Source organism: Symphalangus syndactylus, chromosome 22, assembly GCF_028878055.3.
Source record: "Symphalangus syndactylus isolate Jambi chromosome 22, NHGRI_mSymSyn1-v2.1_pri, whole genome shotgun sequence".
Taxonomy (NCBI): Eukaryota; Metazoa; Chordata; class Mammalia; order Primates; family Hylobatidae; genus Symphalangus; species Symphalangus syndactylus.
In genome coordinates this window covers 18,233,072-18,259,314 of record NC_072444.2, presented here as the reverse complement: position 1 = coordinate 18,259,314, position 26,243 = coordinate 18,233,072, and the positions used below count along the sequence as shown (strand labels likewise).

Genomic DNA, 26,243 nt, shown 5'->3' with positions numbered 1-26,243 from the left:
GGATGAAGTCCCAGGCCTAGCGGGGAGAGGCAGCCCAGCTCCCAGACAGCCTGGGCGGGAGAGGTCCACATAGTCCTCGGGAATCCCGAGCCCCAGACAGGGGCACTGGATGCTGATGCCGGGGTGTGTACTAGGGACATGGAGGGGGACGTCCTCATGCATCTGTGCACAGACAAACACGGTGCATGTCCAGGCGCCCACGTGCCTGGCTGCTGCACATGCCTGACCCAGGACATGTGCTGAGAGAGCCCGTGTGTACTTGCCCCGCCGCGCCCGGTGAGCACTCAGTGACTCTAGCACTAAGAACAGACCTGCCTAGGTGATGGCAGGACCGGTCGGTGCAGCCTTCTGGGGAAAGGGAGCCTTGGCCAGAGCATGGGGCAGATTGGGCCGTGCCATGGCCTCCTTGGCAGGGACTTTTGGAGATAGGGCCAGACGCCTTGGAGGAGTGGGGTCGGGTAGGGGATGTCCTGGTTGGCACAGGGTCTGGTGGTTCCAGGTGAGGGATGGCCGTGCTGTAGGGTAGGGTGGGGTGGGGGTTGGGGGCTGGTGGCGCCATCCTCATGTATCACCGAAACACCTCCCGGGCAGGGCAACGTGGTCCTATGGAAGCCCAGTGACACTGCCATGCTGGCCAGCTATGCTGTCTACCGCATCCTTCGGGAGGCCGGCCTGCCCCCCAACATCATCCAGTTTGTGCCAGCTGATGGGCCCCTATTTGGGGACACTGTCACCAGCTCAGAGCACCTCTGTGGCATCAACTTCACAGGCAGTGTGCCGTAAGTCCCTGGGGATGGTGTAGGCTGGGGTGGCTAGGGGACATTCATAGGCAACCCTGCTCACCTGCTGTCTGCCTGGGGATGGGGCTGTGAACCCAGGGGTCATGCACTGACCCTACTCCCTTACTTGCTGTGTGGCTATGAGTGAGCCACTTCACCTCTCTGAGCTTCCATTTCTTCACCTGTACAGGGAGTGATTATCCTTAATTTGCAGAGTCATTGCAAGGATTAAACATGTTAATGAAGAGGAAAGAGCTTCGCAGGCTGGAAGTGCACCCTACAGCTGTGGGTGATATTGATTTCAGTGCTACCTCTGCTACTGGAAAGGGCACAGGGGAGCGTAGAATGAATTGGAGGAGTCAGGAAGCCTTCTTGGAGGAAGTGACATCTAAGCAGAGGAGTTGGCCAGGCAGAGGGGAAGAGGCAGGAGAAGAATATATATGCTGGGAGAGGAAACAGCACATACGATGTTGTCAAGCCAAAAACATGTGCTCTGGGGCATGGCAGGATCCTGTGTGGCTGGAGTGTGGAGTTTGGGGGCGACAGGGCAAGAGAGCGAGGGCAGGACATGGTTTGAGTTGAGGTAGGGGAGGCAGGCCGCTACCTGATCTCGACCATCCATGCACTCACTGGCTGAGCAGGAAATTTGGAGCTCACACTAAGGCTCAGTGGTGAGCACACACCAGGGACAAGGTCCCGGCTCTCGGGCTGGAGGTGGCGGTGGAGAGTGGTTCGGTGACCATAAGATACTTAGGAGTCTGCAAAGGTGTCTGGCCTTTATCCTGAAGGTGATGGGAGCCGTGGAAGGTTTCAAGCAGGGAGAGTGGCTGAGTCAGAGTTCTGTGTCAGGCAGAGATTGCAAATAATGGCCCCCAAATTGGATCTGGCAAGAGGCTCTACTTTCTTTGACTCCTAACAGTGATGGCCCAACTTTGTATAATTGGGACAATTTCACAGATAAATCCAAATATTGGCCTGTCTTGGTCCCCTGGACCTGGATGCTCTGATCTTGCATTTCCTGGTAGTACCACTGTCTGGAGGTGGGTGGGTGCGCTCTGGCCCCCTGCATACCTGATCCACCCTGTTTCCTTTCTCTGCTGGCTCCTCTGGGCCCGTGTTTACACCCTCATTCTCAGTGATCTCTTTGTGACCTGAAGCAGGAGACTGGCCAGGAACTGTCGACCTCCAGGGAGGGGTTGTAGGGGCTTGAACCGGGAGAGACGGGGGATGTGGAGAAGGGGGCAGGTTCAGGTGTGAAGGATGCAGGGAGGCACAGTGGCCATTTCCTGTCCTGGAGTTGGGGTTGGGGTGGGTGTGGGGATGAGGGGGGTAGTCAGCGAGAGTGTTCAAGATGGGCACCTGGGAGGGCGAGCGGGCTCGGGGGAAGATGAATCTCGTGTTGGTCACGTCGGGTGTTATCTGGGTGGAGATGCCTGGAGGCAGCCAGAGGCCCGGGTCTGCAGCTCGGGGGTCCTTCTTACCTCCTCTTCCAGGCCCCAGGCTCTGCTACCCCCTTCCCCGCAGCTTTGCTGGGGATGGGGTGGGTGGTAGCAGTGTTAGAACTGCTGAGAAGGGCCGTTTTCCAAAATGCCTGCTCCGCCAGCCGCGGGCCCCTGGGCTCCCCGCCTATCAGCGGGCGGGCAGAGCGGGCCTGGCCCCCATTCTCCATGCTCTGATGAGCAGCGGGCTTAAAGGTGGGAAGGCCATAAATTAGTATTAGCTACTGTGTCGCTGGCTCCCGGGTGATTAGCATTTTTATTGTTTTGTGGTGCTGAGGTTGGTCACACTTGGAGCCTGGGGAGGAGGCGAGGCCCTCCAGGGTGGCAGCTTCGGGCAGGGCCTGAGCTCCCTCTCCCAGGACTCTCCTCGGTTTGGCCTCTCAGGCCTGGGCACTGGGCTTGGGGGGGATCCTTCGCAGACCACAGCAGGGTCTGTTCCCTGCCAGGTACCTGCAGTGTGCCCAGCATGTCTTCAGCACATGCCTCACACTTGAGCTCATCACAAAACAATCCTGCCAGGTCAGGATTGTTCTTCCTGCTTCCCAGATGAGGTGCAGAATTCGAGGCTCAGAGAGGTTAAGTAATGAACCCAGGATCACACAGCCCTGAGTGTCCTCCTGGCTGCAGAACGTGGACCTCCTCTGCACCATCTTGCTGCCTGGCCCCCGTTGCCCGCTGCCTGTAGTCTTGGAATGCAGCCTGTTCCCAGCTGCCATCCCCGACTTGGCTCTCACCTCCTGCTGGGCTGCTCCCCGCAATGCTCCTCCCTGGACTTTTCCGCCCTCTTCCTCTGGCCTGGCTCCCTGATCCGCACCCTTTCTCCTGCGGTTCCAGCACCTTCAAACACCTGTGGAAGCAGGTGGCCCAGAACCTGGACCGGTTCCGCACCTTCCCACGCCTGGCTGGAGGTAAGGCCTGCCCCACCTCCTCCCCTGTGGCCCCAGGGACCCGTCCCCTGGCCGTTGTGAAAGAAGAGTGAGGTAGAGGGGATCCAGCCACGAGTTAGGTGGATGAACCATTTCAGGCACTAGCACTGCCCAATAGAACTTTTTGTGATGAGGGATGCGTCCAGTACCTTCATTCTCCAATACGCAGCCACCAGCCACATGTGGCCATGGAGCCCTTGAAGGGTGGCCTGTGTGACTGAGGAACTGCGTATCTAGTTTTCTTTCATTTTAATTAAGTTAAATCTTAGTAGCCACTCGTGGCTGGTGGCTACTGTGTCGGGCAGTGCAGCTCTAAGCAGAGGCAAGTGCAAATGCAGAGACCAGAAGTGGGAATGAACTTGTATTTGAAGAAACAAAGCAAGGCCCGTGAGTAGGGAGGGAGGAGGGCTGGTAGGAGAAGATGGGCTGAGAGGTAGGCAGGGCTGGACATTGTTGGCATACTAAAGTCTTCCCACAAAGAAACAGTTTCATGGTCAAGGAAATTTGGCATGTGTGGTGTTAAAGCAAAATGGACTCCTCCCGTGCAGAACTTCTCAGAGCCTTGAATGCTCTAATATGCATGGCACATCTTCAAGGGCAAGGTCTGCCATGGTGCCATGCAGTGTTTCCCACTCACTGGGCCACGGAACCCCGTTTCTGCAAAGACCCCCATGGACCAAGTGTTTTGCGGAGCACATTTTGGGAATGTGCTGAGACCTAGAGGGAGGGAGAGCTGCAGCCAGCACATGACCAGCAGAGCTGGGACCGGTGGTTCAGCATGTTTCTCTGTGGCGTGAAGTGGGGCCCACCAGGGAGTCTGGACCCTGTTCCTGGACTGGTGGGAGTTCGGATGGGGGTGTCAGGGAAGGTGAGCACTCCTCGGGGTCAGCTGTGTGGCTTTCTGCTCTCAGAGCCTCCTTCCCTGCCTCCCTGAGGGAGAGAGGCCGCTGGTTACCACTTTCCAACCTGGAGCAGGTGACCTCATCTCTCTGTGCCTCAGTTTCCTTGGTTTGAAATTGGGGATAGTAATGGGAACTTGTTGTGAGGCTTTGGTCAGACAAAGCGCAGGGTACTTCGTCCAGAGTTGGGCAGCTGTTAAGTGCTTTCAGCTGCTGTTAGCTGCTGCTGCCCACAGGGGGAGGAAACTGAGGCCGGGAGAGTGAAGTGACCTGCCTGAAGCTCCCTCCCACTGGGGAAACGGGGGAGTGGTTTCCCAGCTCTGGCAGCCGACATAGGGTGGGCTCCAATGTCCCTGGTGGTTGAGGGCTCAGGAGAACCTCACAAAAAGCTGTGCCCACTTCTGGGAATGGACTGGCTCTCCGGGGCCTTGGGTTCTCGTCCGTCCTCTGCTGTTGTGTTGGTTAGTTTCAGTTTTCCCATTGGTGTAATGGGGCTGTTGGACCTGATCACCTCTGATGCCCTTCACCTCTCCCTGGGCCTCAGTTTCCTCACCTGTGGAATGGGAGAATGGGCCTGGCCCGTGCGTCTCTGGGATGTTGGCCAGCGCTCACTCTGATCCTCCTCTCGCTCTGGGCTGCTCCGTGCTCGTATTGGTCCCGGGCCATGGATGGCGTAGGTGGTGCTTTGGGCCCCTGGGCAGCTGGGGGAGCCGGCTCCTCTGGTCATTTTCCCACCCCCGGCCCCTGTAGAGTGCGGCGGAAAGAACTTCCACTTCGTGCACCGCTCGGCCGACGTGGAGAGCGTGGTGAGCGGGACCCTCCGCTCGGCCTTCGAGTATGGCGGCCAGAAGTGTTCCGCCTGCTCGCGTCTCTACGTGCCACACTCGCTGTGGCCGCAGATCAGAGGGCGGCTGCTGGAGGAGCACAGTCGGATCAAAGTGGGCGATGTGAGTGGCACTGTCACCCCCCGCCGCGGCCCAGCGGGGGGCTGATGGATTGGGTCCCCGGGAGGCTCCTCTGCAGCCGGGGCTGGGGTGTGCAGGGAGGGGTCTCCCTTTGTCTCGGCCTGCAGTGATTCATCTCTTCTGGCGCCTTCCTTGCCTCCAGCCTGCAGAGGATTTTGGGACCTTCTTCTCTGCAGTGATTGATGCCAAGGTACAGGGCGGGAAGTGGGCGTTCCTGGGTGGGGGCAAGCCCTGGAGTGGGTGGGAGAGGGAGGAAGAGATACGGGGTACTCTGACCCAGGGCATGACCCAGCCCCACTGCTTTGATCAAGGCAGCTCAGCAGCCACACATAACACCTCCAGCTTCAGAAAGGGCAGAATCAGCCGTAGCCAGACAAGAGCTCATCTCATGGCCACCCTGGAACCAGGCTCAGCGAGCTCCTCATAGCATTTGCATGAGTGCATGTACATGTGTGTTTGTGAATGTGTTCATATAGGGCTCCGTGTGGCTACACATGTAGGTCTTTCCATATAAACACATAGATATCCATTTACACATAAGCGCACACATGCATATGTCAGTAAGTCCACCCACACGCATGTACATGGAGAAGGCATACAGATCCCTACATGCTTAGAGACATGTGACCATGCATATGCCTATATATGCATTGATTGACGTGTGTCTATGTTTATATGCGAGTGCACCTGTAGTACTAACACACGTACACTTGTGTGTGTACAGACACACACACACACACAATGTGTGTGTACAGACACATACACACACACACACACACAGTGTGCGTGTCTGTCCTTGTCTCTGCTGTGGCTCAGCCAGACCCTGGCTTTTGCCCTTGGTGTCCCCCGACCCTGCCCCTGTTTCAGGAGTTGGGCCCTTCAGGTGCAGGTGTTTCGGGGTGAGTGTGTTGCGGGGGCTGCCGCAGGGATGCCTTCCCAGCCTCTTAGACTTCCCTCCTTCCTGCCCACCCCAGTCCTTTGCCCGTATCAAGAAGTGGCTGGAGCACGCGCGCTCCTCGCCCAGCCTCACCATCCTGGCCGGGGGCAAGTGTGATGACTCTGTGGGCTACTTTGTGGAGCCCTGCATCGTGGAGAGCAAGGACCCTCAGGAGCCCATCATGAAGGAGGTGACTGGGGCGGGCAGCCTGGGGTCCCGAGGAGGACAGTCCCACCGGAGCACAGCACACACATAGTTCTCCTGGAGACATTCTCCCATTTCACAGATGAGGCCCTAAAGGGAGACCCTAAAAGGGAATGAATGCCTCCTACCGGGAGAGAGTGAAGCCAGGTTTTGAGCTCAGGCTGCCGAACTCCAAATCCAGGGCTGTGTCCTTGACCCTGGCTGGGGTCCGAGCATTTCCACTGCCCACAGCAACCACAGCCACTGCAGCAATCATAATGGCTGATACTGGTAGACTTTTAATGTGGGGTCAGCTGTGGCTGAGCACTTGGCTGAGATGAGGTGGGTGTTACTGTTCCCATTTTACAGATGAGAAACTGAGGCCAAGGCACTTGCCCAAGTTGGCAGTGCAGGGCTGGAGTCTGCCCGAGAAGATCTTCCCCCCAGCCCCTTGGTGGCAGAGGGAACCATGAACCCTTCTGGAGGGAATGGTATCTCTGGGCAACTCTCGTGCCAGCTGCTGCTGGAAGCCTCTGGGACCTGGACCCTTTGTTCTCCAGGTGTGGGTTTGGCAGGGAGAGCCAGAAAATGTTTGCATCTTTTGCTGGCTTGCAGTGGGATGGACAGGACAGGGAGCTGGGCACGTTGCTGTCCTTGAGGGAACCCAGGAGGAGGCGGCACCTGACCCTTCTTGCAGACACTGAAGTGTAGACTGAGGCCCAGGGACTGGGGAGAGGGTGAGCCAGAGCAGGGGCACTGGGAGGGCTCAGGGCCCTGGTCCTGTGGAGGGTCTGACGCCGGGGCCTCTCTCCTAGGAGATCTTCGGGCCTGTACTGACTGTGTACGTCTACGCGGACGACAAGTACAAGGAGACGCTGCAGCTGGTTGACAGCACCACCAGCTATGGCCTCACGGGGGCAGTGTTCTCCCAGGATAAGTGAGTGGCCAGGCCACAGCCCTGGTGCTGTGCTCCGAGTGTCCTGTCCGTGTCGGCTCTCGCCCCATCCGCACCTCCTGGACATGGTTCCCAGTAATAATGCTGCCTCTACCTTCTCTCTGTCCCCTCCCCTCAGCCCAGACAGGCAGCCAGGGCTCCCCATATGGGCCCACAGCAGCAGGCTCTTTGTTGCCAGTACTGGTGGTGCCGGTGCCAGGGCGCCACTGGGGACCAGTGAATCTGAACCTCTAGGGGCAGGGCCAGCAATTGGTGTCTTCTACTGGCTCTGCAGGATCTGGTGTTGCCCCACTGAGTGAGGTGATTGTCCCATGCTACAAAGCAGGGCAGGCCAGGGGCTGCAGAGGCAGGATTCAAACCTGGGTCACATGAGGCTAAACTTGAGGCTTTGCCTCTTCTTTTCTCCATGGCACTGGTTGCCCCCATGTCTGCCTCTGTGAGAGAGTGGAGGTGAGCTTGGAGAGGGAGGAAGGGTGTGGGCCTGGGAGCTGGAGTTTCCCCTGCTCCTGAGGGACTGGAACATTGGACCAGGACAGGCCACTCCCTTCAACTTCACAGTAGCCCTGTGACGAGGCGTGCCAAGCCCCTCCCCAGAGGAGGAAGCTGGGCTCAGAGACTGGGTAACCTGACCGAAGGCCCACAGCCAACAGCTGGCCAGCATCCCTCATCCCTGACTCGGCCTGGTGCTGAACCTGGAAAGCCAGTGTGGGCTGGAACAGGGGTGTTGAGGCTGGAGCTAGGGCTGGAGGGGAGATGAGCTGGTTGCTCTGTCACCACTGCTCTGCTTTGTAGGGACGTCGTGCAGGAGGCCACAAAGGTGCTGAGGAATGCTGCCGGCAACTTCTACATCAACGACAAGTCCACTGGCTCAGTAGTGGGCCAGCAGCCCTTTGGGGGGGCCCGAGCCTCTGGTGAGTGGTTCCCCCTTCCCACAAGGGAGCTGGGTTCCTGGTGGGAGACCCTAGATGTTACATCTCGAGGGGCTTCAGAGTAATAGGAAGGATAACATTGACTGAGCACTTATTGTGGGCCAAGCAAGTGCACTAGCTGAGGGTCCTTCCAGCAAACTCGTGAGCAAAGGGACTATTCTTCCCATTTTACAGAAGAGGAAACTGAGGCTCAAGGCCACATGGCCCTGGTGGGGTTGTAATTTTGGCTCCAGCAGCTGCACTTTCTGCACCATAGCCAGTGTCCCTTAAGTCCAACAAGCTCTACTGCACAGTGGGAAACTGAGGCTCAGAAGGAGCAACAGCTTGCCAAAGGTGACTGCTCCTGAGTGGCAGAGCTGGGGCTGAACCCAGGCGTGCTGGGGTTTCCCACACCGACCAGTTCTCCAGTTCTTGATGGTTGCTGGCTGGGCGTCCTACAGTTTAACTTGATGCTAACTGCCTGGGGTTAGTGCAGACCCCACGGGTTAAGAACTCAGTCCCGTAAGACTGACCCCCCAACTTCGGATGCCAATCACAAGTACTGGGACCCCAGATTACCCACACCTTGTCTGACTTTGCGACATGTCAGAAGTTCCCACGATGCCCTCTTGAGTTTTGATACTTTGTTAGAACGGCTCACGGAACCCAGGGGAAGCGTGCTTACTATTACCCATGTATTGCAGAGGGTATTTTAAAGGATACAGATGCACAGCCAGATGTGCAGACACATAGGGCAAAGACTGGAAGGGTCCCCAGAATGGGCACCTCTGTCCCCCTGGAGTTCGGGCTGTGCCACCCCCTTGGCATGTGGACGTGTTTACCAATCTGGAAGCTCTCCCGACCCTGTCCTTTTAGGTTTTTATGGAGGCTTCATTACACAGGCACGATTGATTCCATCATTGGCCATTGGGGTCGACTCAACCTCCAGCCCCTCTGCCCTCCCTGGGGCTGAAGGTTCCAAGCCTCTAATCACAGGATTGGTTCCTTCGCCAATCAGCGCCATCCTGCAAGAGCCCTCATTAGCATACACGCGTGTGATTAGAAGGGGCTTGTTATGAATAACGGAAGACGCTCCTTTCACCCCCGTCACTCAGGAAATTCCAAGAGCTTTAGGAGTTCTGGCTACAAACCAGGGAAGAAGGCTAGATATGTACTTCTTATGGCACCCCAGGACCATGCCAAGTCCCTGCCTGTCAGTCCAGTGCTCTCTCCACGCTGCGCCCTGCCTCTTAGACATCCTCGCATCCCAGCAAGGATGCAAGGCTGGGTGCGATGTGGAGAGATCAATGGAGGCTCCCCACAGACTGGAGACTGGAGGCAGGGTCTCTCGTCCATCTCTCTGGCTCTTCTGCATGCTCCAAGCTTGGCAGCAGGCCCGCTGCTGGCCGCCCACACCGCTGGCCCATTGATTCCATCATTTCCTCCCCTCCCCTTCTGCCCAGGCTGTTGTGTCTTTTCAGAGAAAAACAGAAGTGTCTTTTCCACAGGAACCAATGACAAGCCAGGGGGCCCACATTACATCCTGCGCTGGACATCGCCCCAGGTCATCAAGGAGACACATAAGCCCCTGGGGGACTGGAGCTACGCGTACATGCAGTGAGCCCCCCTCGGGCTCCACCGTCCAGCTGTCTGTCCGTCCGGGTGGCCGACCTCACTGCACAGACCCCACTCCAGCCCCTCCACCCCTTCTTCATGCACAGCTGCCTTTCTATAATCCGGGCTTGACTCCCTTCTTACCACTGCATTCTGGCCTCTCCCACGCCTCAGGCTCTGGTTTGAGATCGTGCTGGGGAGGAACATGGCCACTAACCCTTATCCCATCGGCCATGTGGGAGGTATGACCCCGGTACCCGGCAGGTTCCCCTCTCCCCTCCACTGGGCCCAGTGGCTCAGGGACCCGGGGAAAGGAGATAGAGCAGCTCTCGGGATCCTTTGGGGAAAAGGAGGCCATTCTGGGCCCCTTGGCAAACTTCAGCACCCACAGAGGCTCCTGGCCTTGATCCTGCCCCTCCAGGTGTCCAGGGTAAGTGTAACTCAGACTGACCTGTGGCGCACGGGGCACCAGCCGGCCTTGCCCTCTCTGGTCTGGGCTGTCTACCTTCCTCACTGTAGCTCTGCCCAGACCCACCTGGGCCAGTAGGCCCCTGTACCCAGCCACACACCTTAGATGCCGGTGTGCCTTACTCCAGGTGCCTGTGTTTGGCCGAGGCCTGTGTGATTCCTGGTCTGCACCACATGGCGGGGTTGGGGGTCCACTGGAGGCCACCTGCCAAGGTGTGGGATGGGATGGTCCTGCCGGTGTGGGCCGTGATTCTGGAAAACCTTGGATGGACCTTCGTCCTATGTCAGCCTTCCCTCGGATCCTCGGGCCCTACCTGTAGGGACCTCCACTCCTAGAGCCAGGCTCAGGGTCCAGGATTTCCCTGCAGGAGCTCAGCCACCACTGTGCCATGGTGACACAGGCCGAGGCAGACACTGCCCCTCCCTTCTCCCAGCCCCCAGAGGCCTGGTCTTGGGTTCGTCAGCGTGGGCCGAGGACGTTGCCTGTAGAATCCTCCTTTGCGTGGGAGTGGCTCTGTGTGGACCAGTCCTTCACTGGCCCATTTTTTTTTTTGAGTCAGCCAATCTGTGACCATGATTCCTCCCACAGATGCCTCCTGCTTGGATTCTGAGTGGTCAGGGATCCATAAAGCATGACTTTCAAGGATGGTTTTTAGGGGACTGTGAAAGTGTTGGGTCTTCCTCCAGGATGCCTGCATGAGACCCCCCCAGAGCTGGTGTGGCCGTTCCCCAAGTGCCACTGGCCCATGGATGGGGGTGGGTGCTGGTGCCACCTGGGCTGGGTGTGGGTTCTGCGTCCTTCCAGGATCTGTGTCATTTCCCATGAGGGGCCAGGGCAGGTGGCTGGGGGGTCACGGGCTGGAGTATTCTCAGTTCTACTGGTTCTACACTGTGAGGTGGCAATGGGATTTGCTCAGATGCCACCCAGTAAAATGCCTGTTACTTAATCAAAGTGGTGGATGGTCTTTTTGGAGGGGATGGTGGGGGCAACCAACATCTTTTAAGTCTGGTGGCATTGCCAGTGTGTCACCTGGTCGTGGGTACAGTGCTCTCAGTGTGACAGAAGGAACAGTAGGTGCTGATGTTTGAAATTGTCTGTTGGAGGCGGTGGGGCTGGGTTCACATCCTGGCTCACTGCCTCCCAGCCAGATAATTGCCACAAAGTTATGCAACCTCTCTGACCTTCCATCTCTTCATCCGTAAGATGGGGTAACCGCCCCCTCTCCCCGCCATGGGTCATCATGAGAATTGAATGAGTTAACACATACACATGCTTAGAATAGTGCCAGACACATGATGATTCAAAAATATTACCCATAAGGCTGGGTGCAGTGGCTCACGCCTATAATCCCAGCACTTTGGGAGGCTGAGATAGGCAGATCACTTGAGGCCTGGAGTTTGAGACCAGCCTGGCCAACATGGTGAAACCCCATCTCTACTAAAAAAAAAAAATTAATCAGGCATGGTGGCGTGCACCTGTAATCCCAGCTACCTGGGGAGGCTGAGGCAGGAGAACCGCTTGAACCTGGGAAGCAGAGGTTGCAGTGAGCTGATATCACGCCACTGTACTCCAGCCTGGGTGACAAAGCGAGACTCTGCCTCAAAAAAAAAAAAAAAAAAGTTACCTATTATCCATTTTCGTTGTAAGAACCACTATCCTGTGTTGTGATGGTTAATTTTATGTGTCAATTTGGCTGGGCATGGTGCCCAGGTATTTGGTCAAACATTCTGCGTGTTTCTGTGAAGGTGTATTTGGATGAGATTAACATTTAAATCAGTGGAGTTTTAAAGGTAAAAAGCAAGGCAGGTAACCGGTCATCCTGTGGGTGGGCGTGGTCTAATCAGCTGAAGGTCTTAAAAAAGTGAAGAATGAGCTCTCCACGCAGGAAGGAATTCTGCCAGCAGATTACCCTTACACCGAATCGCTGCAGCTCTTCCCTGGGCCTCCAGCCTGCTGGGCTGCCATGCAGATTTTGGACTGAGTAAGCCTCCATAATCGCATGAGCCAATTCTTAAAACCTCTCTCTTGCTCCTGTTCTGTGTCTCTGGAGGTCCCTGACGAGTATGTGTGCTGAAGACCCTGTATGTTTCCTTACAACAGCCTTTGGAAGGAAATTCTGCCATGCTGCCATTTTGGAGAGAAGGAAATTTAGGTACAGAGGTCAGGGGACTTCCTGGGGGTATGGTATTACTGAGATGTAAACCCTGGTCTGTCTGATTCCAAAGCCTGTTCTCTCTCCTTCACCCAGATGTCCACGGCTAGTGCTGAGCTGTCTTGGAAAGACATGCTCAGCTGGCCAAATGATGACTGAGAGGAGCCACTGTGGCCAGTTAGCTTGAGCCCAGGTCTGTGCGCCCTAGCCCATGCAGGCCAGGTGACTTGTGGAGGGGTGGAAACGTGTGACCTGGCCTGTCCCCCCCCAACCTGCCCGTGATATAAAATGGGCTGTTTTGTAAACCACACTGACACATCCAGGGACAATAGGCAATACCCAGAGTGCCCTAGGCTGGAGCACAGAAGGGAAAGGTGGCAACTGCATTTATAGTCGTGGGACCGGCAGGCTGTCAATGTGTTTGAACCGTTGGTGTGACTTGCTCAAGATCACACTGAGACAGGGTTGGCTAATTACTAAATGCTTTATCTACCTGGTCGCTTAAAGCTTTGGCAGTGACCTTACCAGGTAACTGTGGCAGGACCCACAGAGGTCGGAGGTGGGATAACTAGCTCAAGCTCATGCAGCTGGTTAGGAGGAAGGCTCGGGCTTGCACCTGGGTCTGTGGCTGCCCACGGCCCATGCTCCTTGCCACCTGTTCCACTGGGCTCCTGACTTCCAGGCTCCTCCTCTCCTACTGTTATTTTATCCAACCTTCCTCAACCTGCCACCTTTGCCTCCTTTTGGACTAGGGGTGACTCAAAGCTGTTGCTTACCCTGTTCTCTCTCCTCTCCCTCATCCCTTAGACTTGGTGCTGGTGGCTCTTGAGGGCCCAGTGCCAGCTCGGGGACCTGAGGCCTCTTTGCATGGTCACCACAATAAGTCCCTATGTCTGCGGTGGCCCAAGGAGCCCCTTCATTTCCCTGCTGTGGCCAGGGCCAGGGCTTGGAGCGTGAACCATTTGACTGAGGCCGGATATCCCTGCCACCACTGTCCCACGGGCCGCCAGTGGAGCATGCCCTCTAAGGAAATGAGGGGCCACCTGTGCTGGCTGCAGGTCACCAGGCTGACCCAGAGCCCCTTGGGGGGGTGGTCAGGGGAAGTGGCAGGAGGCAGACCCACCCTCTCCAGAGAGTCTTAATTTTCACTAGTTCGTCCCCACCCCATTCATCGTCTTATTTCCTGGGTGTTCTGTTTAGGGGCCAGATTAGTAAATAACAAGAGCCACCATTGTTTGAACGCAGGCTGTGTGCCAGACATTGGGCTAAATGCTTCGGGCATCATGGCCTCGGATCCTCATGGCAATCTCATAAAGTAGGTGCTGTTACTCCCATTTTACAAAGGAGGAAACTGACACCAATGGGTTAAATAACTAACATGCCAGTAGGAAATAAACAAGCTGGGTTTTAGTCCCACACCTCTGACTCCCAAGCCCCGGGCCATAACCACCACTGCACGGTGCCCTGGAGCTGGACAGGCGCTGGGCTCAGATCCCAGCCTTAGCCCCTTGTTCCTGTGCCTTGACCTCCCAGCTTCAGACTCCTCCAGGAGCTGAGGACCAAATGAAATATTTAAAAACGAAACGCTGCATCCCATGGCCTGCCAGGGTGAGGTGCCCAATCAATGTGAAATTTTAATTTTCAACCCCAACACTTCTTCATCCTAGATATGTGCGTTCCCAGGAAAGAGGAGAAGCCAGATTTAAATGAGCACCTATCAATAGGCCAGTTGTTTCTACGAATTATCTTGGACCGCACCGGCCTGTGAAATGGTATTTTAGCCCCATTTCACAGATGAGGACTGAGGCTTAAAGAGGTGAAGAGAGACCTGCTTAGTAAGGGAGAGGGGCAAGAGAAGAACTTGTTCCTGATGAACATACCAGCAACCCCTTGTCCTCGTCCCTCACAGGAATCCATCCTTCCGGGTGTTCTGTGCGTGGATGGGAGGAGGCACTGCTGCTGTCATGGCTCTGAACGCAACCAGCCAGCCTTGTCCTTCTGTGTCCGGGGGGCTGTCAGCCCCCCTGGATGATGGAGCAGGTACCACATGCCCCTCAGGCACCCAAGGTAGAGCAGAAGACTGTTCCAGGCCTTTGCCATGCTTTCCCTCAGGCCTATGTGCCCAGGCGGTTGCCCTCATCCCCCAAGCATCTGGTCCATAGAGGTTGGAGGGAGCTGACGTTCTGTTGGGCACCTGCTCCAGAATGTGCATCAGGGCAGGCATTGCTGGAGGGAGAGTGAGGCTCAGTGAGGGAAATGCCTGGAAGAGGCCACACAGCACGTGGCAGAGCCAGAACTGGAACCCCAGTGAGTCAGATTAGAGTCTCAGTCAAGAGCCATAGAGAGTCATAGACCCCAGGCTTTTACTAGGGCTAAAATTGAGGGTCCCGGCCGGGCGTGCTGGCTCAACGCCTGTAACTGCAGCACTTTGGGAAGCTGAGGCGGGAGGATCACTTGAGGTCGAGAGTTTGAGACCAGCCTGGCCAACACGGTGAAACCCCGTGTCTACTAAAAATACAAAAATTAACTGGATGTGGTGGTGAGCACCTGTAATCCCAGCTACACAGGAGGCTGAGGCAGGACAATCGCTTGAACCTGGGACACAGAGGTTGCAGTGATCTGAGATCGTGCCATTGCACTCCAGCCTGGGTGACAGAGTGAGACTCCACCTCAAAAGTAAAAATTTAAAAAAAAAATTGAGGGTCCTTTGCCAGTACCATGCCAGGCACGAAGCCATCAGCACTGGAGTGCATCATTTATTGGTGATCATTTACTAAGCAGGTGCTTGATATATTAACCTCATTTAATCACCGTTTGAGGGTGCCTGTGGTCATTTTACAGGTGGGGAAGTTTTGAGGAGTCAAAGCCTGCTTGTTGTCCCCTGTCCCTTGGGTCAGGCTGGGGCCTCAGGAGCCCCACAGAACAGGACCACTCCCTCGTCCTCATCCCAGCCCTTTACTTTCCATCAAGATCTCCCTGAGCCTCTTCCTTCACAGGCTGAACATCTTTTATTCCTTCAGCTACTCTCTATGGGATGTAGTTTCTGGATCTTTGTCTACCTAGTGACCTGCTCTGGTGATGCCAGGGAGTAGAGTCTGGAATCATCCTGAACTGGGATCCAGGCTGTGTGACCTTGGCTGAATCACGTCCCCTCTCTGGGCCTCAGTCTTCTCTGCTGTCAAATGGGCACATAATGTTGATAGTACTCATCCTTTACCATTGTTAGGAGGATTGAATGATCTGAAACGTAAAAACAGATTTAGTGCTGGGCCTGGTGGCCAGGAACAGGTCAGTCAACATGAGCCAGTACTGTTAAGGTCACACACCCATGTGAGGTCTGATCACCACATCACACGGCAGGACGATCACCTCTCTTGTTCTGGAGAATCTGCTCCTTTGGCTATAACCTTAAATTTCACTTGGCTTACACGAATACAGTGGAAAGATTAAGAGCTCTGGAGTGCAATGAAAGTGGATTCAGGTGGGGCACGGTGGTTCTTGCCTATAATCCTAGTGCTTTGGGAGGCCGAGGAGGGAGATCACTTGAGGGCAGGAGTTTCAGACCAGCCTGGGCAACGTAGTGAGACCTGACTTCTACCAAACAAACAAAAAAAAAGTTTAAAAATTAGCCAGGAATGCTGGCATGTGACTGTGCTCCCAGCTACTTGAGAGGCTGAGGCAAGAGATCTCTTGAATCCAGAAGGTTGAAGCTACAGTGAGCCATGATCACACCACTGCACTCCAGCTTGGGCAACAGAGCAAGAGAGCAAGATCCTTTCTCTTAAAAAAAAAAAAAAGAAAAAAAGTCAGTTCCCAGGGACTTTGGATAAGCCACTTAACCTCCTGAGCTCTGGTTTCTTCATCTGTACAATGGCGATACAAAATCCTTCACAGAATTCTGGAAAGCAGATGCGGTGATGTTTGAAAGCATCGCAGAGGCTCCATAAAAGCTGTTTCCTTTCCTTTAGGCTTTTGGCGCTTATTGAGCTTGTGGTCATTTGAGACCTCCAGCTCTTTTTCTGGTTGAGAGGCAACCTGCTCACCATCACTCAACAAAGTTTGGTGAGGAGGCTTGAGTGGATCCCTGGGTGCGAAAGAGTATCCCAGCCACAGCAGAGTCCCTTCCTCAGGTCTTAGCCGATCCCTGGCTTCCCAGCTTTAGGAGCCCACACCACTCCTTGGACTTCTTGTCTCAGAGGGGTCGGGTGAGGAGTGCTGATGAGGCTGGGCCCTCAGAACTGGCTTTGAGGCCTTCCCAGGAACCCTCCTCCGAGGTGCTTCTGAACTAAGGGGGTTGGCTTAGGAACTGCCTATCTCCCAGAACTTTCTTGGGGTGGCCCTGCATGCCCACCCCCTCCCCAACATAAGCCAGACTGGAAGTGGGTTTCTAGCGGCCCAGTTTTGTCCTGGAGTATGGAGTGCTGGTGAGAAAGAGGGAGAGAGAATGGCGGGTGGGGAAGGAGGAGACAGGAGCGAATAGAGAGATATGCAAGTAGAGAGACAGAGACAGATCAGAGGGTGGGGCAGGGGCAGCAGCTGATGTATCCCCCAGTCCCTAGGGTCAGGATCCTCTTGGGGGCTCCCCCTGTGCCCCAGCCCCCATCCAACCACAGAGCAGGGGGAGGAAGGGCTTTCAGGGCAGTCCCTTCCAGCCGACATGCCCATTTCCTTTCCGTGCACCTCAGGGGAAGCAGATGCCAAGGCAAATGGGCAGCTCCTGGCTGGCTGTTTCCATTGCTCACCCTTCTCTGCTTCCCCTGTGGACTTTGCATAAGTCTGTCATGGCTATTGGTCACCTTGGCAGCCACACAGGTATGAGCGTGGGGACCGCAGGCCCTGGACCAGGCGGTGAGGGTGATGGCTGGGGCTGGCCTGTGCTGTGTCCAGCCACGCGGGGGCATGTGCTGTGTGTGCGGCACTGAAGGAGAATCCCAGTGACGGCATTCCCAGGCATCTGTCCTCAGGGAAGCCAGTGCTCTGGATGGCGTCCACTTGCCCCTCCTAGATAACGTCAGGGCCTGAGGGGACCTTGCAGATCATCTTAGTCCAGAGTTCTCAGATGAGCCTCAAGGGCTGGCAATGCCCCGGATGTGGGTGCATGGCTGCGTTTGTTGGGGGTGTGTTGGCGTGCAGGGCTTTTGTCAGAATCTCAAAAGGATGCTCATCTCAAAACCATTAAGAAGCACTGAGTCCATTTTACAGATGGGAGGATGAGGCCCAGAGAACGGAAGTGACTTGCTCAAGGGCAGCATCGCAAGTTGGGGCAGAGCTGGACCAGGATTTTGACTCTCCATCCAGTGCGCCTTCAGATTTCGGTCTTCAGAGACATCATCTATCCATACTGGCAGCCCACTCTAAAAAGCTCTCCCTGTCCATGGGACCCCCATTATCTCTTCCTCGTTGGAGCCGCTGAGTCTCTACCACTCCGGTTAGTCCCCATTAGGGTGTTGGGTTGTTCCAATCCACATACTCGCTATGTGCTTTTGAGTAAGTTACTGGTCCTCGCTGAACCTCAATCTCCTCTCCTGCAAAATAAGGAGATAGTAGCACCTTAAAAGGTAGAATAGGCCAGGCGCAGTGGCTCACGCCTGTATTCCCAGCACTTTGGGAGGCCAAGGCGTGTGGATCACCTGAGGTCAGGAGTTTGAGACCAGCCTGACCAATATGGTGAAACCCCATCTCTACTAAAAATATAAAAATCAGCTAGGCGTGATGGCATGTGCCTGTAATCCCAGCTACTCAGGAGGTTGAGGCACGAAAATCGCTTGAACCCTGGAGGTGGAGGTTGCAGTGAGCCGAGATCGCGTCACTGCACTCCAGCCTGGGTGACAGAGCAAGACTCCTTCTCAAAAAAAAAAAAAAAAAAAAAAAAAAAAAAAAAAAAGAATAAAACAGAATGGCGGGGCATGGCAAGGACTCAGGGCAGCACCTGTCAGTCAGTGGGCACTCAAATCACATTAACAACAGAAATCGCGCGTGCTCACTATCACCATCATTGCCCATGTTTCATGGTACAGACCCTGCCTCCCCCAAGGAGCTCTTGGCTGGTTGATGCCTTCTTTCCTCTTTACTCTATCCCGGTGGCATCACACACTGTCCTGATGTACTTTTGATTGACTTTATTAGAGCAGAGGGCTCAAACCCCAGCCTTAGCCCCTTGTTCCTGAAAGAAATCTGCCTTTCTGGACTTGGGTGACTGCCCCTCTCCAGGCCTCAGTTTCCCTGTCTGTATACTCGGTGGGTTTGTGGGTCTCCATAGCCTCTCTCAGCTCTGACACAATACATCACACTGCGGATGGGCCTGGTTCCCCGGTGTCTGCCAGTGTGCACTGCCCTCACCCGGGCCCTGGTTTCTGTCTCCGGATGGTAAACCCTGCCACACAGTGGGCTCAGCCGGTGCCCACTGGATAAACAGCTTGCTTAACCATTCTTGTTCTCTACCACCCTCCCCGTCCCAAACCCTGAGACTGGGGCTTTGGGCCGACTGACATGGAGGCAGATGAAGACAGTGCAAAGAGGGCCTCCCCACTCTATAGATGAGGAAACTGAGACCCAGAGAAGGGAGAGGCAGGCCCAGAGCCCATACGTCCCAACACCCCATGCAGGGTGCTTCTTTTTGTTTTATGAGTCCCCACCTCCCATCCACTGGTTTACCCAAAGAGGGGCAGGGACAGGCCCTGATCACACAGCCAATTCTGCCTCTTCCTGCAGCACCAGGAGGCCTCCCCCTGTTGACTTAAAGGCCCACGGGATGGCCCTGCCCCAGGAGTGGTCAGGGGGCAGGGGAGGGGGTGCCCTGAGATCAGGGCTCCATCCCGGGATTCCCAGTTAACTTAGATGCTCTCTCTCTGTCTCTCTGGCATACCCCCACCCCTAAACTTTGCCAAATAATGTGGCTTTTCTAGAAGTCTCCAGAACATCCCAGTGCCTCCTGGACTCTTTATTCCCCAATTCAGAACTGACATGTGCAGTCATATGCGCCTTCTTGTGGCTGTACCAGGAACAAATCCTTCCCCAACACCTGGGGTGGGACCTGAGTTGAGGGAGGGCAGGGCCATCCCAGAACCCCCATGGCAGGAGGTGCAGTGACAGCTTCTGTAGGCAGAACACACTTAGCACAGGCACTAAGAGCTTGGGCAGCCTGGATTTACATTCTGGCTTCACCACCTAGTAGCTTTGTGACTTCTGGAAAGTTGCTTAGCCTCTTTGAGCCTCAGTTTCCTCATCTTCAAAATGGTAGTAAAAATGGCTACTTTGAAGGGGAGTTGTACGAATTAAATGATAATGTATATAAAATGCTTGGCACAATGCCTGGCATTTAGTAGACTCTGGGTGGATTTAATACACACCAGCCATGGTGATTTATACCTGTCATCCCAGCACTTTAGCAGGCAGAGGAGGGAGGACCGTTTGAGGCCATGAGTTCACGACCATTCTGGACAACATAAAGAGACCCCATCTCTACAAAAAATTTAAAAAGCTTAGCTGGGTGTGGTGGCACGTGCCTGTAGTCCTAGCTACTCGTGAGGCTGAGGTGGGAGGATCACTTGAGCCCAGAAGGTCGAGGCTGCAGTGAGTTTTGATCATGCCACTGCACTCCAGCCTGGGTGACGGAGAGAGACCCTGTCTCTAAAAAACAGAAACAATAAATCACACCTGGGAAAGGCGCTATTTGTTGTTACGACCCACTCATAAACCCCTAGGTATTTGGCAGGGCGGGCATCTATGGTCTTGCAGATCCCTAGAATGCTATCCCAGGAAGATCCTTCAGGGACCCAGACCCAAGGAGGCCAGAGTGGCTGTGGTTTGGGGCACGTGGTGCAGGAGAGACCAGGCTGGAAAGGCCAGGAAAGGGAGGATGAGTGAGCTGGGGCCGGGCTGGGGAGGCCTCAAATGCCAGGACAAGGAGCTCAGACTTGATCCAGCTGGTGACGGGGAGCCCCGGGGGGTATTAGAGCAGAGGAGTGATTAGCTGACAGCTGTGGTTTGGGGTTTTAAACAGTCAGTGTGGGGCAGATGGAGAGGTGCAGAAAGGGGGTTATGAGGGTCTACGGGGGCTGTGGCATGGAAAGTGGGAGGGCATGGAGAGAACCCATGGGGCAGCGGCGGGTCAGCGCTGGGGTTTTGGGCCAGCTGACATGGAGGCAGACACAGGCAGTGCAAAGAGGGGCTCCCCACTGTACAGATGAGGAAACTGAGACCCAGAGAGAGGAGAGTCGGGCCCAGAACCCGCACCTCCAAACACCGCTTGCAGAGTGCTTCCTTTTATCTTATGAGTCCCCACCTCCCATCCACTGGTTTACACAGGCCCAGAGAGGGGCAGGAACAAGCCCAGATCACACAGCCAATTCTGCCTCTTCCTGCAGCACCAGGAGGCCTCCCCCTGTTGGCTTACAGGCCCATGGGATGACCTCGTCCCAGGAGAGGTCGGGGCAGGGGAGGGGGCGCCACTTTGGCTCTGCGGTGGCTAAAGACATCCAACATCCTTCAGGGTAACTTCGAGAGGCTTTGGGACACAAAGGGGCACTTTTCAGCTGGTCCCGGAGCCCACGGTGCCCCCTGCGGCAGTTGATTTCATTGTAAAAAGAAACAACCTCGCATGGTGGCAAACTCACCTTTCTCCAAGCCTGCTCCACACCCCCCAGTTTTATTTAACTTAATTCCCACACCAAGTCCATGAGGCTGGAATTGTTATCCTTGTTTCAGCGGGGAAGAAACAGAGCCTCAGAGAGATTAAGGAACCTGCCCGTGCTCATCCAGCAAACAGCTGATGTCAAATCCAGGTGGGTCCAAGTCACGTGGTTTCAAGGTTCCCCAAGTAGAGTGGACACACACAGCAGGATCTGGTTAACAATGTAAGGCTGGTAGCTAGTGCCCAGCGACGATGCAGACAGGAGGCTTGTCGCTGCTCAGAGCGGGGGAGGTTCCCTTGAACTGGGGGCAGGAGTGGTTCCTAGGAGGAAGGGAAGCTCAGACTGGGCCCGGAAGGAGGAGCAGGGCTTCGCTGGGGTGGGGCAGGAGAGGGCATGTTTTTATTTGTTTTTGTTTTGTTTTGTTTTTTTTGAGATGGAGTCTCACTCTGTAGCCCAAGCTGGAGTGCAGTGGCACAATCTCGGCTCACTGCAACCTCTGCCTCCTAGGCTCAAGCAATTCTCGATTCTCATGCCTCAGCCTCTCAAGTAGCTGGGATTACAGGTGTGTGCCACCATACCCAGCTAATTTTTTGTATTTTTATTTTATTTATTTATTTTTTTTTTTTTTGAGACAGAGTCTCGCTCTGTCGCCCGGGCTGGAGTGCAGTGGCGCAATCTCGGCTCACTGCAAGCTCCGCCTCCCGGGTTCACGCCATTCTCCTGCCTCAGCCTCCGAGTAGCTGGGACTACAGGCGCCCGCCACCGCGCCCGGCTAATTTTTTGTATTTTTTAGTAGAGACGGGGTTTCACCGTGGTCTCGATCTCCTGACCTCGTGATCCGCCCGCCTCGGCCTCCCAAAGTGCTGGGATTACAAGCGTGAGCCACCGCGCCCGGCCAATTTTTTGTATTTTTAGTAGAGACTGGGTTTCACCATGTTGCCCAGGGTGGTCTCAAACTCTTGAGCTCAGATGATCTTCCTGTCTCCGCCTACCAAAGTGCTGGGATTACAGGCGTAAGCCACTGTGCCCAGCTGAGCATGGGGTTTTTGATCACCTTTTTGTACCTTGAAGCCTCTGCCCATCAGAACCCTGGAGTGCAGCAACCGGGTGTGTGCCTGTGACAGACCCATTCCAGCCACGTGGTGTGTGGCAGGTTCCCTAAGGCTGGGCCACATGTTGGTAGGGCTGGAAAGGAGCAAAACAGCACTAACTGGACAAGGGTCTCTGATTCAAATGGGTCCCTAATTCACCGGAGCCACCTCCCTGCCTCTGACTCCTTGGGGATATTCACCTTTGAATTTAGGAATTTTCAACTTTCTGTTTTGCCAACAACCCTGCCCTTTGGTGTGGGGTCCAAGGAGTCGGGGACCGAGAGCGTGTGTTGCTAGGCTGACTGATGGCAGCCTTCAGAGGGAGTGAGACGGCCCCTCCCTCACTCCCTCCCCCATCCTCTTTGCCACTGCTGTTTTTTGTTTTGTTTTGTTTTGTTTTGTTTTAATCAAAAGCACTAATTTTATGATGTAATGTGATGTAGTGATGAAGGACCCAGCGCCGGAGTCAGACCATGTGGTTTGAATCTCAGCTCTGCTAATCAGGCAGCCCGGGCTGGATTTCTTAATTTCTCAGTGCCTCCATTTCTTCATCTTTGAAATGGGGTTAGTAATAGTCCCGGTTACTGCAACCATTGTATGAGATGATGAACCGCAAACACCAGCATGATGCCTGGTTCTTATTGACAATGGCTAGCACTTTCTCAACACCTATACGTCACTACATGCCTGGCCTGACTTGGCCGGACCCTAGAGCTTGGGCTCTTTTGGCCACAGTACCCTGTTTCCTGATAGCACTTATGTCCTTTACTCCTGAAATATTTGAAATGTCAGGAAGATGAGACTTGTCCTTGGACAAGCGGCAGAAGGCCAGGGCATGGCCAAGTTATCAGGATGCTCTCTCTTTCCAAATAGGGATCCCCTAAACCACCTAGCCCCTCTATGCTCTAAGAAAGAATCATCATAATTCCAGCCTCCTTTCCTCCCTCTGGGCCCCCAAACCTCTCCACCTGCTCCAGGTGCCCCACAGTCAGTGGCAGGACCATTGCTATGTAAATGTCTGTGCAAATACCCTGGTGTCAAGCCGCCGATTCTCCAGTTAGGCAGGACTACCTCCTGAGACCATCACTTCCCAGCCATGGGGCCCAGAGCAACGACCATCTGCTCCCTGTTCTTCCTGCTACGGATCCTGTCTGAGCCAGCTGAGAACTCGGACTTCTACCTGCCTGGGGATTACCTCCTGGGTGGCCTCTTCTCCCTCCATGCCAACATGAAGGGCACTGTTCACCTTAACTTCCTGCAGGTGCCCATGTGCAAGGAGTGAGTCTCCAGTGTGGGGCTGGAAGTGGCAGTGGGGATGGGGCGGGAGGCCAGGCCTGGTCCTGTGGGTCCTTGGGAGCCAGGCCAGGACCAAGGGCTTAGAGCACTCCTCCCCATTCATTGCCAACCCCCTTATTCTGGATCCATGCCCCAGCCCACAGGGAGGTCCCATATAATACAGGTTACCAAAATCTTTGGCGACTGTGCTCTGAAACACTGAGACTTGGGTCATCTCAGTGCCATTTTTTAAAAATAGAGTTACAGAATGTTTGAGCCTAGAGGGCTCTTGGAGGCCATCAAGACTGCTCCCACCCACTTTGGCAACTGGGGGACTCCCAAAGGGTCCATGTCAAAGCCCATTCTGAAAACCTTTGGGAGGCAGAATGTGATTTTTCTGTAGCAGGTTCTGTGGGGGGTAGGGGTGCTTTTGGGCCTAGAGGGAAGTTCCTCTTCCCCCACCTCCTCCCTGAGCCCCTTCGGATGGCAGCATCACTTGGAGATTGTGGGGGCTGTGTGCATCTGCATGCAAGCACGAAGGACATGGAGCCAGCCTGGGACTAAAAAAGAGTGACCTCTTGCAGAGAGGGTGAAGGTATTGTGGGAGACGAGAAAGGTAGGACAGTGCAAAAGATGATTAAGGGTTGACTGTAAGAAATGCATCATTTATGACATTGGGGAAGATTATATGCTGGCTTGAGAATGGTGAAGGTGATGGCACCAGGCATAATGCTGGGTTTTCTAATGCTTGTGATCATGGTGGGGTGTATAATGATGGTGATAGTTGTGATGAAAGTAATGGTGGTGATGCTGATGATGTTGATAACAGTAATACTGGTGATGATGACAATGATAAAAAGTATGGTGATGGTGATGATGATGGTGGTAATGGTGGTGATGATGGTGATGGCAGTGATGATGATGGCAGTGGTGGTGGTAATAGCATTGGTAATGATGGTGCTGGTAGTGATAATGGTGATGGTTGCATTGATGATGGTGATGGTTTTAATGATAGTGTTGGTGATGATGGTGGTGGTAGTGATGATGGTGTTGGTGCTGATGATAGTGATGCTGATGATGGTGGTGATGGGGTTGGTGATGATGGCAATGGTAGTGATGCTGGTGACGGTGTTAGTGATGGTGTTGGTGATGATGGCAATGGTAGTGATGCTGGTGACGGTGTTAGTGATGGTGGTGATCGTAGTGATGCTGATGATGGTGCTGATGGTGTTAGTGATGGCGTTGGTGATGGTAGTGATGATGGTGATGGGGGTGGTGATGATGGTGATGCTGATAATGATGGTGCTGATAATGGTGATGGTGGTGAGGGTGTTACTGATGGCATTGGTGATGGTAGTGATGATGATGTTGGTGGTGGTGATGGTGGTGATCATGGCGGTGATAATGGTGGTGCTGATAGTGATGGTGGTGACGGTGATGATGGTGGTGATGATGGTCACAAGGTTGTGGTGACAGTGATGGCCCTGGTGGTGATATTGGTAATATGGATAGTGGGTGATGATGGTGACAGTGGTGATGGTGATGATGGAAGTTTTAGTGGATAATGATGGTCACATTGGTGGACATCGGTAGAGTGGTGATGGAGGTTACAGGGATAGTAGTGATGATGCCCACATGGATAACAGTATCAGTGGTCGCCATATGGACAATGGTGACCCTAGAGATGTGGTATGGTGACAATGACATGGTGAAAATGCCTGAGTCTTCTGGAGTGGCTCTTCTCAGTCAGTGTCTTGGCTTTCCTGTGGCAGGAAGGAGGAGTGGGCTGGTTCTCTTATCCCTTCCTTCCTCATTCTGGATCTGCTTCCACCTCATGATGCTGTGGCCCCTGCAGGTATGAAGTGAAGGTGATAGGCTACAACCTCATGCAGGCCATGCGCTTCGCGGTGGAGGAGATCAACAATGACAGCAGCCTGCTGCCTGGTGTGCTGCTGGGCTATGAGATAGTGGATGTGTGCTACATCTCCAACAATGTCCAGCCGGTGCTCTACTTCCTGGCACATGAGGACAACCTCCTTCCCATCCAAGAGGACTACAGTAACTACAGTTCCCGTGTGGTCGCTGTCATTGGCCCTGACAACTCTGAGTCTGTCTTGACTGTGGCCAACTTCCTCTCCCTCTTTCTCCTTCCACAGGTGAGGCCCCTGGGCCCTGGAGAAGGACCTGGGGAGGGGGGCAGAGGAATGGCTGTCTAGAGGCCTCAGAAGCCACTTCCTCCATCAATCATGGGAGGTGATGATAGGACCAGAAGCAGGGTCAGGACATCAGCCCAAATCTTGAGAAGACAGCCCAGCTTATGGAGTAAGGGCTCAGGCTTTGGAAGTGGGCAGATCTGGTTGTGCAACTTGGCACCGAGTCTTGGCCACAGTGAAGCCTTTGGCAAATCTCTTAACTCTTCTAGGCCTCAGTTTCCTCACCTGTAAAGTGGGATGATAAGCGTTCCATCCCAGGACTGTCTGAAGATTACTGTTCAACCTGTGTAAATTTCTGGCACACAGTAGCTAGTAAATAATGTTTTATAAAGCATCTTGCACAGGAATAAAAACTTGAAGTGCTTAGTATTATTCTGTACAGCTGCCTAGCACAAGGTCTGCCTCATAGCAGGTCCTCACAAAGGGGTGATTTGTATTACTACTATTATTATAACTATTATCATAATCATGATCGAAAGTGCCAAGTGCAGTACTGGTACAGGCTATATATTCATTAAAGATCAGCTAGCAAAAGACTTGACACACAGTAGGTAGTCACAAATATTGTGATTGTTACTGTTTAATGTTAGTACTTTTACATGAAGCATCTAGCTGAGGACTGAACTCATTCATTCATGTAACAGATATTTATTGAGCACCTACTGTGTGCCAGGTACTGTTGTAGGTGCTGGGATACAGCTGGCAACAACATAGAAATCACTGACCTCATGGAGCTTCTCTTCTA

At 54.3% G+C, this 26,243-nt stretch overlaps 2 protein-coding genes across 11 annotated transcripts in view; both read left to right on the top strand.

The window, feature by feature from the left end:
- Positions 1-11,080, top strand: part of ALDH4A1 (aldehyde dehydrogenase 4 family member A1) — a 29,665-nt gene extending 18,585 nt beyond the window's left edge. For 3 of the 4 annotated variants that reach the window (XM_055262293.2, XM_063631747.1, XM_063631746.1), the window contains 8 exons: positions 592-779; positions 3,113-3,186; positions 4,854-5,050; positions 5,211-5,258; positions 6,043-6,195; positions 7,004-7,125; positions 7,936-8,054; positions 9,560-11,080. In XM_055262293.2, the coding sequence (XP_055118268.1) occupies positions 592-779; positions 3,113-3,186; positions 4,854-5,050; positions 5,211-5,258; positions 6,043-6,195; positions 7,004-7,125; positions 7,936-8,054; positions 9,560-9,672 (1,014 nt within the window). In that variant the 3' untranslated portion in view covers positions 9,673-11,080. The remainder of the gene's footprint in view (positions 1-591; positions 780-3,112; positions 3,187-4,853; positions 5,051-5,210; positions 5,259-6,042; positions 6,196-7,003; positions 7,126-7,935; positions 8,055-9,559) is intronic. The other variant, XM_055262294.2, reaches the window with a different exon arrangement.
- A 126-nt stretch (positions 11,081-11,206) lies between these two features.
- TAS1R2 (taste 1 receptor member 2) overlaps positions 11,207-26,243 on the top strand; it is a 32,920-nt gene continuing 17,883 nt past the window's right edge. The window contains exons 1-6 of one of the 7 annotated variants that reach the window (XM_055262279.2): positions 11,207-12,286; positions 12,383-12,479; positions 13,954-14,102; positions 14,196-14,353; positions 20,993-21,069; positions 25,141-25,441. In XM_055262279.2, the coding sequence (XP_055118254.1) occupies positions 14,315-14,353; positions 20,993-21,069; positions 25,141-25,441 (417 nt within the window). In that variant the 5' untranslated portion in view covers positions 11,207-12,286; positions 12,383-12,479; positions 13,954-14,102; positions 14,196-14,314. Of the gene's footprint in view, positions 12,287-12,382; positions 12,480-12,932; positions 14,103-14,195; positions 14,354-15,306; positions 17,715-20,992; positions 21,070-21,381; positions 21,482-23,071; positions 23,289-25,140; positions 25,442-26,243 lie in introns of those variants that run through there. The other 6 variants (XM_055262281.2, XM_055262276.2, XM_063631720.1 and 3 more) reach the window with 6 other exon arrangements.